At 41.5% G+C, this 16617-nt stretch overlaps 1 protein-coding gene across 11 annotated transcripts in view; it reads left to right on the top strand.

Moving 5' to 3' along the window:
- Positions 1 to 333: 333 nt before the first annotated feature.
- The window catches only part of UBR5 (ubiquitin protein ligase E3 component n-recognin 5), a 94622-nt gene continuing 78338 nt past the window's right edge, over positions 334 to 16617 (top strand). For 8 of the 11 annotated variants that reach the window (XM_049817508.1, XM_049817423.1, XM_049817453.1 and 5 more), the window contains exon 1: positions 334 to 687. In XM_049817508.1, the coding sequence (XP_049673465.1) occupies positions 626 to 687 (62 nt within the window). In that variant the 5' untranslated portion in view covers positions 334 to 625. The remainder of the gene's footprint in view (positions 688 to 16617) is intronic. The other 3 variants (XM_049817499.1, XM_049817490.1, XM_049817463.1) reach the window with 1 other exon arrangement.

Below are 16617 nucleotides of genomic sequence, written 5' to 3'. Positions count from 1 at the left end.
GCGGCGGCGGCGGCGGCGCGGCCAGGCCCGCCCCGGCTCCCGCCGAGGGAGGCCCGGCCGCCGGGGGTGGGGGAGGGGCCCCGTCCGGCGCCTCAGGGAGCCGCGCGCGCCACCCCGCCCCCACCCCCCGCCCGCAGGGGAGCCGCTCGCCGGGGCACGTGGTGCCATACGTCTCTCGCGCATGACGTCACCGCGCTCCGCGAGGCCTCCCCGACCAATCGGCGGCGCGCTTAGTGAAGGGGCGCCGCGCGGCGGCGCGCGCGCCAGTCAGCGCGAGGCTTACACCGCGGCCGCGCGCCGCCGCCCCGCCCTCCCCGGCGCGGCGCACGGAGGGAGGGAGAAGGGCCCGCTGGAAGTTAAGATGGCGGCGCGTGTGTGAGTGCGGTGCGGGCTGAGCCTCCTCCCGGCGCCGTTGCGGCGGGCTCCTTCTTCCTCGCGCTCCGCGCCGCGGCGGGTGAGCCGAGGACTCCGCCGGCGGCCTCGAGCGGCCCCGGGAGAGAGGCGGAGGCCGAGCGCCCCCTCCCCCGCCGCCCCCCCCGCCCCCATTGTGTGCCCGGCCCCCGCCCGCCCGCCTCCCTCCGCCGGGGCGGGGGGGGCAGCGGCGGCGGCGGCGGCGGCGCGCAACATGACCTCGATCCACTTCGTGGTGCACCCGCTGCCGGGCACCGAGGACCAGCTCAATGACCGGTGAGGGGCAGGCCGTGCGGCGGCGGGGGGCGGAGGGGAGGGGCCGGCCTGGCGGGGCTCGGCCCCCTGTGGGTGAGGGGAGGGGCCGGTGGCGGCCGGCCGGAGCGCGGCGCGGCGGGGGCGCCCCGGGGGAGCGGGCAGCGCCGGCCGCGGGGGACGTCCCGCCCCCCCCCCCCCCCCCCGACCCCCCCCCCCCCCCCGGTGCCGTGCCGCGCCGCCGTCCCGCAGCCGCAGCGCGGGGCCGCAGGGCCCTGGCGCTTTCCTCTCGCCGGGGTCGGCCTCTCCGGGCGGCCGCCGCCGTAAACTTTGCCAGCCGAGGGAGCGGGGGTGGGGGGGCCGTGACCTTCGCCGCGGGCTCGCCGCCCTGCGGCGGCCCCGGCGGGGACTCCGGCCTGCCAGGGCAGTCCCGGCGCCTGCCCGAGGAAGCGGGCTCCCCAGGATCACTGGCCGAGGACGAGGAGGAGCGAGAAACGTGTCCGTGTATTAATCAGAGACGGAGCGAGGCAGACAATGCGGATGGGGGATCGCGGGGTGTGTGTGTGTGTGAGAGAGAGAATGACGGGAGCGAGGATAAAGAAGACGTACGCCAGGGATGTTACACGCGCACGTACCGCCAGTGTGCTCTGCCTTCTCCTTCGCACATAGGTTTGTTTTTTTTAAATAAGAAACGAGGCCCACATCTCCAGATTATTGATTGTGTGCGGCTTGGCTGGGGTGGGAATGACAGCTAGAACAGAAGCGCAGCCTGCTTGGCTAACTTTATGTTGGATTGGGGGAGGGAAATGAAATCGCAGGCTGGGGAGAAACTAGGATGCTTGGGAGAAAATAAATCCGTGAACCGACTTTTCTTCACTGCTTGATGTGTATTTGACAGCACTCTGTGTCAAATATTTCTTCTGTAGCAATTACTGATAGTATGTGTTATAGCTCGTGAATTTTACTTGTGCTTATTGATACAGAAATTCTTAGGAAATGTGCAACTGTTCATCTTTAGTTTCTTGATTTATTCATGCATAAATTTATGTCTTTAATCGTCACTGGGCAGAAACCCACATATATTTTACGCTAGAGATAAATGTTATTTAATTTTTATAAATGGTATTTAAATATTTATAAATCTTAGGAAGTATGGGCTCTTGGCTGTATTCTTCTGGTTTTGATCTTACCAGGTTTCAGAGTAGGTCAGGGTCCAGCTCACTTCCACTATTGTTTGTAGTTAGACCACTTTTCCTAGACCAATCTTTGCTGAGATGCCTCTATTAAAACTCAGATGAGGTTTGAGGGAAATAGGTCATTGTAAAGATAAAATTTCTGCTGGACTACGTCATCCATGCCCTTAAACAGGGAAAAGAAACTTCTTTTGATAAAATAGGTCCAAAACCTGACGTGTGTTAGTGTGGAGTGTCTTTTTTTCCCCTTAACCTGATAATACATTTTACAGTTTCCTGTTTCCTAGGAGGCCTCCCCGTTCCTAAGGGATTCTTTGGCTCTCTCCACAGTAATACATTGAAATTTTACATACTTCATCTTCCTTTAGAGTGACAAACTGAGAGGTGATGCTGTACTAGGACTTCTTCCATATCTTCATTGCACTGTTTTTGATTTAGGGTAAGATCTAGGACTTTGAACTTGAAAAGCCCCTAGTGGTTTTTCTTTTTTTTTTTAAATGTTGATAGGTCCTTGGAAAACATTTAGCATGTAATTATCACGCTTTGCTGAGAGTGAGAGAGCTCATCTGTTTTTTTCTTTAATGTCACCTGTTTTGTCGACTTACTGATGTTAAATATGATGCCCCTTCAGTCTTCATAATGCTTCCTAATTTTTTTTAATTTCTAATCCCCTCCCCCCCCCTTACCACAGCAGCAGCTCTTTAGAACTTCTGTTTGATACAGGAAGCTTTATAATGTGTGATAATTAATATACGGAGAAAGCTGCAGAAATGCTATTAAGTGGTGACTTATTCTGAAAAAATCAAGTGGCTCCTTGAGCTGAGCTGCAAGTCATAAATTTCCACTTCATAAATATAATTTTACTAGAAGTGTGGTAGCTGTGTATCAGAACTTGTAATGCAGTGAAATCAGAATGATTCATAAATAGTGTTGAGGCACACACATACGTGCTGGAAATGCCAGTTCAATTTTATCAGTAGCACTGCTGCTTATTACTGTTCTGTCAATATAGATCAGGATCCAGACAGGTTAACAAATTCTCATATACATGCTCATAGAAGTTAAGATCTTGAGACATCTCATATCTCTATGATGTTTCTTTCCTTCCCCTCTCACACTTTATAGGCTTTTTTTGAGTCTGTGCTACAGACAGAGGTCAGTAGCCCATGTTAGATTTTTTTTCTGTCTGCATTCTGAATGATAATTGCTTCTCAAAATCTGATTTTGGGACCCTAATTCTGCATTGTATGCTTTTATTTGTAGTGTATGTAGAACATGATCAATTGTATTGCTTTCAGTAATGCATCCATGTTCTGCATCTAAGGAATAATCACATTTTAAAACACAAGGGATTTATCAGTGCAATCCTTGTGTGTTCAGGATATGTGACAGTTTTGAATTTTTATAATAAAGTATTCCATACATTATGCTTAATAATCAGCATAGATGTGTGAAGGAGGTGAAGTGTGTTTGGAAAGCATCCTTCTGCTGAAGTATTGCTGTGCTCTTAAGCAGTCTCCAAGGTGTGAAGAAGTAGTTTTCTTCAGTTTGGTTTGGCACAGTTTGTGGTAATCTGTTTTATAGTTTTTATTAGATTTTCTGTGTGATTTATTATGCCTCTTATTCATGCAGCAACTCGGAGAATGGTAGAACACTTCGAAGAAAAAAGGGAAAAGTAACTGTAGAACCACAAATAATTGGGAAGACTCCCGAGCACACTTACTCATCATCTGAAAGTACTTCTTAACTAGTGTTTTTGATAATACTACCTTGATGGTAGTTATTAGACCGGTCTCAAATAAGTTGAAGCCGAGTTGGCTTGTTCATGGTATTCACTCAGATGTCTGGAAGCTAGTTGCACTGAAGAGAGCTCATAGAGGACAAGTTTATATTTAGTTTTGCAGTTTTATTAGGATTCATTTTTTGAAATGGATAGTAGGCTGAACTTCTGTTTAGGATGAACTGACGTGGTTATGCTTTTTCTGGTAAGTTTATTAAGAAGACAGGTAATCTGGAACTTTTCCCCAAAGCAGTTTGTTCTCTGCAAACTGAATATGAAAAGTTTAACTGGAGAAAAATTATGTATGGCCTGCAGTTTTAGAAACAACTCCATGAAGTATTTGGGGTAGAAATAATTAATGGCTTTAGTCTTTGAAATGAGATGCCCAGCTTCTGTTGCAGTGGGTGTTAGATGTATTTTGTTGATATCTGCCTCTTTCATGTATGTCTCAGGGTTGGAGACTTTGTGCTTTCTGAAGAAAGTTTGACGCACAATTTCATAGATAAGTCAGACTTAGTAAATTCTTCTTAGTGTATTTCTTAATTTTATGTTGGGTTAGGAAGTGGGTGTAACCATGACAAATAACCATTTCTTGGCTATTATGAAACGTCACAGGAGCAGTTTAACTTTCTGCTCTGTAGAATGAGGAGGGGAGTATTTCACCTTCCGTGAATGGCTTTCTGTACGTGAACTAACCTTCAGGAACAGGATTCGTCTCAAGGCTTTGCCTTTGTTTTTACCTTATACTAAGAAAATTCTTGTCAGCTGAGCCATTTAAGTCCTAGCATAGGGTAAGATGTAATTTTTGAAGTGGTCATCGATACAATGTTGATGTGCTTTTTTTGTCTCCTCTTGAAGATGAGATGTAATGAGAATTTGGTTAAATCGAGGGTATTCTGAATTTCAGATGAGTGTTAAGAAGTGGTATGTAGTAAGTTTTCTCACAGTAAGGTCTTTGAAACAAGTAATGTGACTGAGAAAGGTTCGTTCAAAGCTTCAGTGAGTATTTATGTACGGTCAGCTTTGGGGGAAGAAAGGATTATCTTGCTCTTATGTGAGTTTGTTTTTCCTTAATAATATATTCAATGGCTTTCTCTATTACTCAAATACTACTTACTTGAGGCCATGCCTGAAATGAAAAATTAAATAGTGTACATTTCCCACATTGTTTACACCCTCTGATAATCAATTTCCATGGAAAACGTACCTAGCAAGAACATACCCTTTTAGTCTGTGCCTGTGTTATAGCTTATATACATGAAAACATCATTTCAAGGTAACAGGCAAGTGATCAGTGGATATGTGGGCTGCTGCTCTGGCAGATTTTGTTACACCCCCCTCCCCTTGCATTCACTGATGAGCAAATCTGTTCAAAATCCCAAGCAGATGTTGCTGGAAGGAGCTGGTGTAGGGTGTGGTATGATTCTGCTCAGGGAGCCAGCAGGGATGTGGAGCTGGTGTCCTGGCCCCACTTGTCTGCAGGAGCCATTGGCAGAGGGGGAGAGAGAGTTCCTGGTAATGCAAGTGTTTGTTTAGCCCCGAACTCCCTCTTCTGTGTCCACAGGCGTGCTGGGAGAGTACCTGTCCTCTTGTGGAGGGGAAGGCAGCCCAAGCATGAACTTCCTTGCTGTTACTTGCATGTAAACTGCATTGCAGCTCAAAGCTGGAGATTGACTGACTTGTTCTTAAACAGAAAACCTGCAAGTTGCGTGCAGATAATACAGTACTTCTTTTAGCTCAAGTGATTTATTTTGGTGTGCTTTAAACCATTTCCTAATCTACTTCAGCAAAAGTGAAGTTAGCCTGCCTCAAACAGGAATAGATGGTTTAATTACAGGGAAACCATTGCTGATGTACTTTAATTCCCTGAGTTACAGTTGCTTGATGAGACTTTAGTAATGGGAGAAGCGTTGACTTTGTTTTTAGGATTAATTTCTTGAAAGCATAACAAAATTTAAATTGACTTCTTTTAGAAGAGAGTGAGGGAGTGGCATGACTATCATGGCGTTATTATTATTAGTATTATTATCATCAGACTTGTAGTTGGAAATGCTTTTTTAAAAATAAAATGTTTAGCTGCATCAAAAGATTTGCACCACCCACTGGGGTTGTACAGACCGTATAGGATTCATACATTGAGAAGCAGTGCATTAAGATTTGATCTTATTTCAGTATTGTTATTTAAGGATGATAATTTGGGAAGTTAGGCATCAGAACTTACCCATAAGCATTATTTCATATTTGGTTGAATGTGAAAGGTTGCTTATACACAGGCTAATAGTCTAGGCCTTTTTGGACTTTGCTCTGCCAGGGTCCTCTTCTGGTTACAATTGTTTGCTATGCCCCAGACACTGCTTTTTAGAGAGTATGTATGTTATTGTCTGTGAATGTTCTTGCTGAAACTTTCCTGGGATGAGTCAAAGTAATTGCTCTCTTCTGAAGGGGAGAGGTTTGTTTTCCCTGCTTCTTACCTTGCACTAACTTTAAGCGTCTCATCTCACAATAAACTGACTTAATTTGCTAAAATGATATAAAGCTAACCCTGGTAAAGTGAAATGAACACAGTTTTGTGGATTAGGAAGTTGAACTGGTTTATCTCTTGGTTGGGTGAGCATCAGGGTAGATGGATAAAAAAGGGGAGATTTTTAAAAGTGCTGCAGGAAGGAGAGTTGGAGTGAAGAATGGGGAAGAGGAAGCAGGGTTCCATTTTGAAAGCAGCAAGTTTATTTTGGCTACTGTAATGTGAAACTGTACTGTGAATGTGATCTGGGCTGAGAGTAGTTGTGACCTGTCACAAGGAATTTAGTAAAACAGTAATTGGGGCACAAATGTTGCCTCTTTTTTTCCTTCTCAAATTATCTGTGAGGTTTGAGCATATTTGTTGTTAGACCAATGATAAAGCAAGATTAATGGAGTAAGATATTAATAGCCATATTTTAAGGTTGGCAATGCAAGTCAGAGCTGTCAGGAACAACTTTTTTTAATTCTAAGAACAGTAAGGTATCAGTCAACGACATTTATGTGCTAATACTTGGTAAAAGTTAAAATCTATAATCAATGGCATACTTTTAAGGTAATTTTGGTATAGTATTTATTTATGAAATGTTCTACTTGTCATGTAGGATACTTTTGTAAAAAGATGTTTGTAAAAAAAAATTTGTAATTAAACCATAAAATAGACGTAAAGGGTATGACACTTTTTTCTCAAGCTCCCTAAAGTTTAAGTAGATAACTGTTCAGTATGCAATTACATTTAGGTGAAAAATTACTTAACACTTGAGAAAAACAACCAGGGATGTACCTAAGCATGGCAAGCTCTGCAGTGTGTTGTAGCTGCCTTTTTACAGTTACGGCATGGTTAACTGTTCATGACTTAAATGAAATAGATGGTAGTTTGTATTTGAAAATTACATAAAGAAGGAGAAGGGGTTTCAAGGTAGCTTTTATTGTAGTGATTACGCTAACAGCAATCTAGGTAGTTAAATTTGCAAGATGCTCCCTGTAAAGGCTGCTGTTTTGTCTTTCTCTGCATCAACTCAGCAGCCACTTATGCAGAAGAAAACCATATACAAAAACTACTTGTGCTTTTCAGTTGCACAAACTTTTTTTTTTTTTTTTTTTTAAGCTTGAGTTCAGTGAAGTCCACTAAGGATTTGGCTCTTAGTAACAACTTCACACAGAAGACTGCAGTAGTTGGCATATGTATAAGCCTCAGAGAAAACATGGGGACAAGGCCTAGCTGTAGTGGCTAGAGGATTTTAAATTCAGAGGAACGATGAGAAGAAAAAATATTGAAATAAGTGTGCAAATGTAATTTTTGAGGTGCACATGTGTTTTGTCCAAAACTGTCAGCCTGTCAGTTTAAATGAGGATGGTCACAGCACTAGTTAGTCCACTACAGCTATAATTATCCAGGTTTCAGATCTTAATTCTTTTCCCTTTCTGGCATAGAACTGTTTTGACAATAAACTGTGCTCTACTTTTTAAAGTCTTTCTGTGCCTAAACAAAGCAGTCAACGAACACTGCTTCCTTTTCTCTTACCCTTCCCTTCCAAGGAAAATTAACTGTTTTGTTTCAATTTAAAGAGCTTTTTGTTACGTTTGAGGGAGAACACATTTGCCTATTCTAAACACTTCAAACATACTGTAAAACTGAGTAGAAAGGTGTAAGGGGGGTGCACTGGTCATCTACATTTATGTAGAGCTGCCAGTTTTGTTCCAATTGAGGAGTGATGTAACTACTGAATTTGCTATCTTTGAAAATTTTGTCTTCCTCTCACAAGTCTCACTGCTGCTGCCAGCATTTGTCAGGGGAATTTCTCATAGTAAATATGCTTCATCCTGTCTTTCAGCAAACCTTAGCTACTCTGCTTTGAAGTGCAGTGTGTTTTACAGTACCAATCCACGTTGGTACAGAAAAGTTTTGAATATTCATTTGCCACCTTTTTGTAACACATCAGCATGATTGTTTTGTTGCAGTTCTAAAAATGATCTTTAACATAGCATCTTACTGTTTGTCTTATTGGCTAGTTTTTGTAAACCCAAGTCTGTTGGTATCATGCTGTAAGATGTCTCTTAGTGATTTCTCAAATTGTTTACATCCACAATGGAGATGAAATGTGTATTATCTGTAATTTTGTTTTGGACAGCTTTTCTTGATTAAACTGGTTACTACCTTTTATCAGAAAAGATGCCCCAAAATAGCTTTGGCCCCTTATGTTTCTGATTTAATTTTACAGTATGGTGTTTTATTAAAGAATGCAGAATAAAAAAAACTTTGAAAACATTCACATGATTAGTATTATTTTGGACATTAACTGCGTTGGAACTTCTCACTATCATTGCTGTTTTATTGCCAGTTGTGAGGTCTGCCAATTTAATTTGTGACAACGGTAGTGTAACTCAACAGATGAAAGCACGAAGGCTGCTGGAGACTTCAGTAATGTTATGAAATTTGTCTTTGGGGAAAAAAAAAACCCAACACATTGAAAAAGGGTGTGTTTTTTGTTTGTTTGGGTTTTTTGCTTTTTACTCAAAGTAATCGATAGTGTGGGCAGTTGGGAATATCTTGAGTAATCTAGTGTGATTATACCCATGCAGCTGTAGTTTGCCTGTTCATTAGAACATAGCCCAGAAAGAAACTCTGTGCTCTGTACAGAAGGCTTGGTGGTATTACTTTCTGCAGCATGTTTGCCATCATCTCTAGTTAAGCTAGATGCTAATTTTTGTCTTGCCTTTTTTTTCTTTTTTTTTTTTTCTTGCGCTGTGTAGAAGTAGTAGTTGACTAGTTCAAGCCAAGCCTGTGTTAAAACAGCATTTTTAAAACTTGCTTACAGTTTTTCATTATGCTTCATTCTCTATTCTCCATTAGGTTTCCTCAAACTCTCACCTTTTTCACCTTTGGGATAGATTGTCTTTTTTATATACATAGGTAGTTCTGACACAATGAGATAGAGCTTGATTGGGATCTCTGGATTCTACTAAAAATTACAATTTCACTATATAGTTTCCAGTGTAGAGTCTGGCATTAACTTAATATGGACAAATGTTTGTATTACAGCATTTTTTACCAAAAACTTAACTGGAAAATAAATACTACTCCTGTGAAAGCAGTTGAATGAAAGCTGTAGGCCTTACTCTGTTGTCATTTGAAGTCACTGGGGTTTGTGACTTCCTTCAGTAAGTGTGGTATTTTAATTTCTCATTCATCTTGCAAAATTAATTATCTTAAATGTGTGTCTCAGTGTTTATTCTTCCATTTATAGTGTGAAGTTTTGCTGTTCTCTATCCAGCCTGAAAATGATCAGAGCTGCATTTTTCTTTCTCTTTCTAGTAAATATCAAGAAGTGTTTTTCTAAAGAGGATTTATGGCTTTTAATCCATTTTATGTTGTTTTTCTTTTTAATATAACTGAGTTATTGTTGTCTGACCTTTAATGAAGATCTCTTTCTTAGGTTGTTGAAACCCTTTTCTTCAGCTTTGACCATACTTAGTACATTAGTTACAGCAGTTTTCCTTCTCTCTCTTTTTCTTTTCCCTTTTTCTTTTTTTTTTTTCCTAAACCATTATTTATGCAGTTTGCTGACTTTGGCAAAATGTATCTGTCTCTAGAGCAAGGATTTAAAGGTACTTAATAAAACATTCCAATGATACAAATCATAGCATCTTGTCATTGTGGGGCAGATTGGGTAGGCAGAATGTAATCTGGCTAGGATTGCCCTGCTCCTGATGGGAGGGCGTGAGGGGATAACAGGCTGTATGCTGGAATGGCCAAAGCTTGCTTTCTCTTGTGGTGCAGAATCTGTATCTGGCAAGATTTTTACCTGAAATAGCATGGCTGTAGGCAAAATGTGAAGCAGGAGGTAAGCAACGTGCTGCTTCATGAGTTCTTGTAGAGGAACCAAGATACTAGTTATGCTGAGGGGAAGCACTTGGACTTTTGTGGCTGTGGTACAGACAGCTGGAAAAGAGAAAATCAAAATCCGTTTTTCGGCAATGCAAAAACAGTGTTGTGGTGAGCTGTGCACCTCAAAAGCTGGGGTTTCTTTTGAGTTATTTTGCCTGCAGTGTGCATCTGACAAAGCGATTTGGCTGCTTGTTTTTCTGGCATAGTGTTTGCTCTCCACTGCCTGTGCCAGGCCTCATTCTATTCCTATCTAAATCAAAGATGCAGTGTCTGAGAAGAAGGTTTTGAAAGATATATGTTTAGTAGAAGGCAGTGCAGTGTGAAGAGGGGAGTCCATGGTATTTAAACAGCAGTTTTTAACAAGTTTGAAAAAATGACATTTTTTCAAAGGTAATACTGTGATATCAGAGTTTTTGTTGAAGACTTCAAGCCCTGGAATTGGAGGAATTGGCAAGTAAAGGACTGGACATGCTAAACGATCTTTCCCTATTGCTGAAACTAATTCGGCATGTGAATAAGCATGCTGGACTTTATTGCAAGCAATTAGAATTCAGTGTCTTGTTTGTGCTTTGTTTTTAATAAAATTGCTTGTACAAAATATACTGTTGCTTTTCTTCAGCCAAGATGCACAAGTATTTAATAATGTGACCATTTTTAATTTTTAAAATATTTTTGTAGCATTTAAGTGCTCTAGTCAAAGGCCATTTTCCAACTTTGCACATAGTGGTCATGGCTTCCAAAAGCTTAGAGCAAGAATGAAAGGGAAAATGGTGGAGAGGTTATGATTTGGGTTCCCACAGTAGCCTCAGCTGGGACCAGAACCTGGCTCTCCTGGCTTTAAGCTGGTGTGCTGGTAAATACACAGCCTCCCTGGTGGCTCGTAATTAACTCTTGAAGGAGCTTTAACAATCTATGACTATGAGACACAAAAAGGTTTTAAGATTTTTACAATGATTGGATTTTTATTGCGATAGCAGGTTTTTTTTAGTGGCATCACTACAGCAATGCTCTGACAGTAAAAAATAGGATATTTTTCCCTTTGTCTAAATGTTGTCTTTTAAGTGTCATTCGTAGTCAAACAAGTGTACAGCTTCTTAGCTACATTTTGGTAGCATTCATATGTTGCTCAATATAGTAATACTGGCTTACGTTATTTCATGTGAGTATTTTTCAAGTATCCTTGAAGACAGCCACGGGGTTCTAAATTCCCATTATCTGCATTTTACTATAATGGAAAGATATACTTACTGAAATGATGGATAGCTAAATGGCTTACAAATTTCGTTGTGCTTAAGATTCAGAACTTGCACCTGAGTTGGTTGATCCAATTGTTTAGCTTTTAGTGGTCTTGTGGCTAAAGAAATATCCTTCTGGTAAACATTAAACAGAATTTTGTTGCAGCTACAAGGACTTTATGTAGTTGAACAGAATCTGGGAACACAGAATGATAATTTGATGCATTCTATACCAGAGAACAGATTTCTGTCTTGTATTGCCTGAATCTGTGACCCATATTTTTTGAACTCTGCTGTCATAGAATAACATCAGATTGAGGCTGACTCATTCTCCTGTAGTGTATTTTTCTTTTTTCCACAGAAACACCACTAGGCATTTAGGCACCCTGTAGCTGTAGATCTACTTTACTACCAAATCCTCTGGATATTGTGCTATATAACATATGTAGGTGTGCTGTAACTGCTTTGTGCTAGTCCTGTCAGGATCATACAATTTGTGATTTCTTTCTGCTTATATTCAGACTTTTCATACAACTTTTTTTCAGAAAAGGTGCTATGCTGTGTCATAGTTATTTTAGGATTGGGTATTTGCTTGTGGTGATGTTTTCAGTGTCACTTAAATGATAAATCTGAAGAAAGGGTGTAAGTAGATTTTGAACTGGAGGAACCAGTCAGCTTGCCTAAAAATTCATTGTTAACCAGAGACATCTAGTTCTAGCAAACCTAATGCTGCGTTTCTCAAGTCCTACAGGCGGTTGTCCCCTGGTCTTGCTGTTCCTGCTAGAGAAACAGAGTATTTCCATATGGATATGTTAGTACCCATGAATATTTTTACTCAATGTCTAAATAACAGTTCTCAGACACTTACATGACTCCTTGGTGTAACTTTTTTCCCAAGCCGCCACTGCCTTTACAGGGATTCTGTAGCAAAATGTGAGCTGTTAGCTTTTCAATGGCAAGAGGTGTCCTTTTGTTGCCCTGGTTCCAAGTCAAGTGTGTAGAGATCATATCCTGAAAGCAAAAAGCCTGCAGATTCACAGGATGGCTGAGGTTGGAAAGGACCCCTGGATGTCATCTGGTCCAACTCATGTGCTCAAGCAGGGCCATCTATCTAGAGCTGGTTGCCCAGGACTGTATTCAGATGGCTTTTGAGTAACTCCCAAGGATGGAGACACTACAACCTCCCTGGGCAACCTGTGTCAGTGCTCGGTCACCCTCACAGTAAAAAAGTGTTTCCTGATGTTCAGACAGAACCTCCTGTGTTTCAGTGTGTGCCTGTCACCTCTAGTCCTGTCACTGGGCACCACTGGAAAGAGACTGGCTCTGTCTTCTTTACACTCTCCCTTTATGTGTTTATATATGTTGATAAGATCCCCCCAGAGCCTTCTCTTCCCCAGGCTGAACACTCCCAGCTCTCTCAGCCTTTCCTTATTTGAGAGGTGCTCCAGTGTCTTAATCATCTTTGTGGCCTTTTGCTAGACTCTGTCCAGTATGTCCATGTGTCTCTTGAACTGGGGAGCCCAGAACTGGACACAAGTCCAGGTGTGGCCTCATCAGTGCTGAATAAGGGGAAGGATTGCTTCCCTCAGCCTGCTGGCAGTACTTTTTCTAATGCAGCCCAGGATACCATTTGCCTTCTTTGCTGCAAGGCATGCTGGCTCACATTCAACCTGGTGTCCATCAGGACTCCCAGGTCCTTTTCTGCAGAGCTGCTCTCCAGCTGGGCCATCCCCAGCAAATACTGGTGCATGGGGTTGTTCCTTGCCAGATGCAGGACTTTGGGCTTCCCCTTGTTGAACATCATGAGGTTCCTGTGCTCTGGATGGCAGCATGACATCCCACTCCTCCCAGTTTGGTGTCAACAAGCTTGCTGAGGGTACACTCTGCCCTCTCATCCAGATCATTAATGAAGATGTTGAACAGGACTGAACCTGTTATTGACCCCTGGGGTACACCACTAGTCACTGGCCTCCAACTAGACTTGGTGCCGCTAATCACTACCCTTGGGGCCCAGCTGTTCAGACAGTTTTCAGTTCATCTCACTGTCTGCTCATGCATCCATACTTAATGAGCTTCTCTGTGAGAATCTTACAGGAGACAATGTCAAAAGCCTTACTAAACTTTAAGTGGGTGATATCCACTGCTTTCCTGTCGTTCTCCTATACAGTGATATGAAATCTGCCTTGCTTTCTTAAAAACTAGAACTGAAATATATGCTTACCCTTTCTGTAGGGTGAAGAAGATGCGTAAGTCATTTTACTACCCTCTGCAGTGGGTGTTTAATTCTGATTATTAGATGTTGGTGGGTATCTGTCTTTAACCTCCTCATGTTGTTGCCACTATGCTATCTTTGCTAATTTTTCTTGTCCTGCTTTAACCTTGTTGTGGGCTAGCTTATACCTAACTTTAGGTATATGTCGTAATTTGTATTAGTGTTGTTTTATGATGAAATAATAATGGTCTGCTGTAAGGGAATTTACTTTCTGCAATCATAGTATTACCTGAAGACTTTTCAGTGATAGTGCAGAAAACTCTTTTCAAGAGATTAATTTGTTTGATGTTTACCATATTAGCTTTCTACTGTAGCTTATTGATTCAGCACAGTGTGTTACCATTGTTCCAGAGATGACTATTAAACAGTCAGAACTACCATTATCAACCAAACTGACAGTCTTACAAAATAGAAAATAAAGTTTGGGAGCCATATTCTGTAAACCCGTGTTGGTTGATATCATGAAACATAAGAATAGGTGTTAAGAGTCAGACAAGAGGTCCATCATCTTGTCCTCCTGTTTGTGGCAGTGACCAGTGCTAGATGACAGGAGAAGAGTGTTAGAATAGGGCAAACATACAGCGATGCTTTTCCAGGTTCTAAGAATTTGTAGCTCAGGGATTTCCTGAGCAGTAGGTGTTGGTTTAGTATGCAATGACTGAATAGTCCTAATTTATATTTCTTGGGATGGGGAGTGGACATTAGTGAAAGCCATGGTATGCCTGATTACTGATGGAGTGGAGCAATGACTTTCTTTGTCATCTTATTTGTTGCGGTGATCTGTGCATTATAGTCTAAACATGTTGTCCCACCCTACTGCTGAGTAGTATTGGTTACTTGAAGGCTGTCATTTTGTACTTGTGTTTGGGATTTTTTTTTTAATGTACATCACTTTGTATTTTCTACAGATAATCTTATTGCCTGCCTTTGTGTAGTACTTTAGCTTTTTTTTTTTTTTTAAATGGATGCTCCCCCTTCCTACCCAGAATGACTTAAAGCACACTTTAACCTTCTTCTGCCCTCCTCCCCTCCCATGGCCCTTTCCTCCTACTCATTGGTGGAAAAGAGGTTTTCCACCTTTATTTCTTCATTTATTCCATTAGGAACTGTGGAAGGCTGTCCCTTTGGAAACTGCTTGTTGATGTCTGACGTGGCAATCAGGGGTGGGATGGATCCTTTTGTATGCTGTATTATGGCATGGAAGATAGCTGGATCAGGAAACAAAGATAACATACTTCTCATTGGTGTTCACTTTCTGCATTTCTGAGACTCTGTTTTCCTGACACCAATAGACAGGCACAGGAGTTCATTTCCTTGTGATTCAGGATAGGCAGGTGTGAGAGGGCTTTGATCTGGAGGCTGTGCAGCTCTGCAGGGCTAAAACCTGTTAACTGGCCACATAGCTACCGCCTTGGGTCTGGCACCCTGTGCTCAGAGCACTTCAGGGTCTCAGCTGAGGGATGGAGATGAAGGTTGTATTTACTTTTTAAGTGTTGATAGATATGTTACTCAATACAGTTTTCCAGTGCTTGAGTTGTTTGGTTCCACCCCCGTCCCCACCTTGGATATCTGCTTGTTGTTATCCTACTCTTGGAAAAGCATTGTATCAGTTCTTGTGTACTTCTTTCTGCTCTGGTGTGATAGTCCCCAAAGTTTGTTGGCTTACAGACTTCATTGACATATTAAGTTGTCTTAAAGAGGCCTGATCACTTAGAAAAATCTACCAGGCCTAAATTTGTTTTATTTTTAATTTCCCTACTCAAAGTTGTTCATCATACCAAGCTATTTTTTTTAATATGTACTTTTCCTTTTCCTCCTCTGCAACTTACCATCACCATGTGGTGCTGAAGTGAGGAAAGTTCTTGTGGTGGGTCCCCTGCCTGATATTTTAACTTTAAAGTGTACAAATAATTTTTTAAGGCTATAAAGGAGCAGTTTCAGAAAAATCCAAGACAATCTTCTGAATATTGTGTCTGGGACCCTGTAGTGTTACTTGCTGAGTATAGAAATACTTTCTTCCTTCTGGAGACGTGCAGCATGGGAGCATTTTATTTTACATCTCTGTGGTTAAATCCTGTGTTTGTGTTGCTTAGCTTCAGTGATTTTTACTATGTGTTCTTTAAAAACCTAGCTGACACTTAAAAATTTAGACTACAGTTACAAAGAAAAATGAAAAATAGCTTGCTTTATATCATTACAGAAATTCATCTTTGAGATGGCAGAAATTGTTCTAATACTTAAAAATAAATGTGCTAGATGTACTGTTATTTGACCAAAGCTGCAAAATGTCAGATTAGATATTAACACCTGTAAATACTGTTTCTTTTTAACTTTTTGAGGGGAAAAATATGTAAATCTTGCTACATGAGATTTCTATTTACAGTGCACTATGCTTTTTATGTTATTTGACTGCTTGAGAAGGTCTTGCAGATGTTCACTGTGTGTAGGTGGGGTTTTTTTTTCTTTATTTTTGTAACTTCATTTCCTAACACAGGGAGAAGGATGAGGATACATTCATTGCACTATTCTAAAGTTGTAGCAGTAAGAAAGTTCTGCTTATGTCTTACGGTTTGTTGGTCTGTGAACTGTTGCTGGCATGATGGAAATGCTTGAGAAGGATGAATATTCCTGCAGGATCACTAGTGAGGTAGGACTGCTGCTGACAGACTGGTGCAGGGAGCTGAGCATGGTGAACATGTATTACAGAAGTCTATAGTGTCGTTTTAAAAAAAAAAATAATCTCAGGACAGCCTGCCTACTTGAAAACAGAAGTTTTTTATTCTTACAAATTGGGTAAAAGCACAAACTGTAAACAAGACTTTTGCTTTTGTGGATTTGGCACTCATTTAAATAGGGTAAAATTACTTTAAAATGTACTGCAGTCCAGTTTATCTATAAAATACTTGGTATTTTGAAGTGGAGTTTCACTGTAGCTCTTGCATTTTTGAACCTAACTTGGTTTTAAAAAGCAAGATGTGGTGGAAGGATGGGTCCTCAGATAAACTTCTCTGGAAATAGAAATGTACTTTGAGAGAAGTAATACCTTGTTATGAATAAAAGCGTCACTT

The sequence above is a fragment of the Accipiter gentilis genome, chromosome 2 (assembly GCF_929443795.1).
Source record: "Accipiter gentilis chromosome 2, bAccGen1.1, whole genome shotgun sequence".
NCBI classification, from domain to species: Eukaryota; Metazoa; Chordata; class Aves; order Accipitriformes; family Accipitridae; genus Astur; species Astur gentilis.
This window is presented reverse-complemented; position numbering and strand designations above follow the sequence as displayed.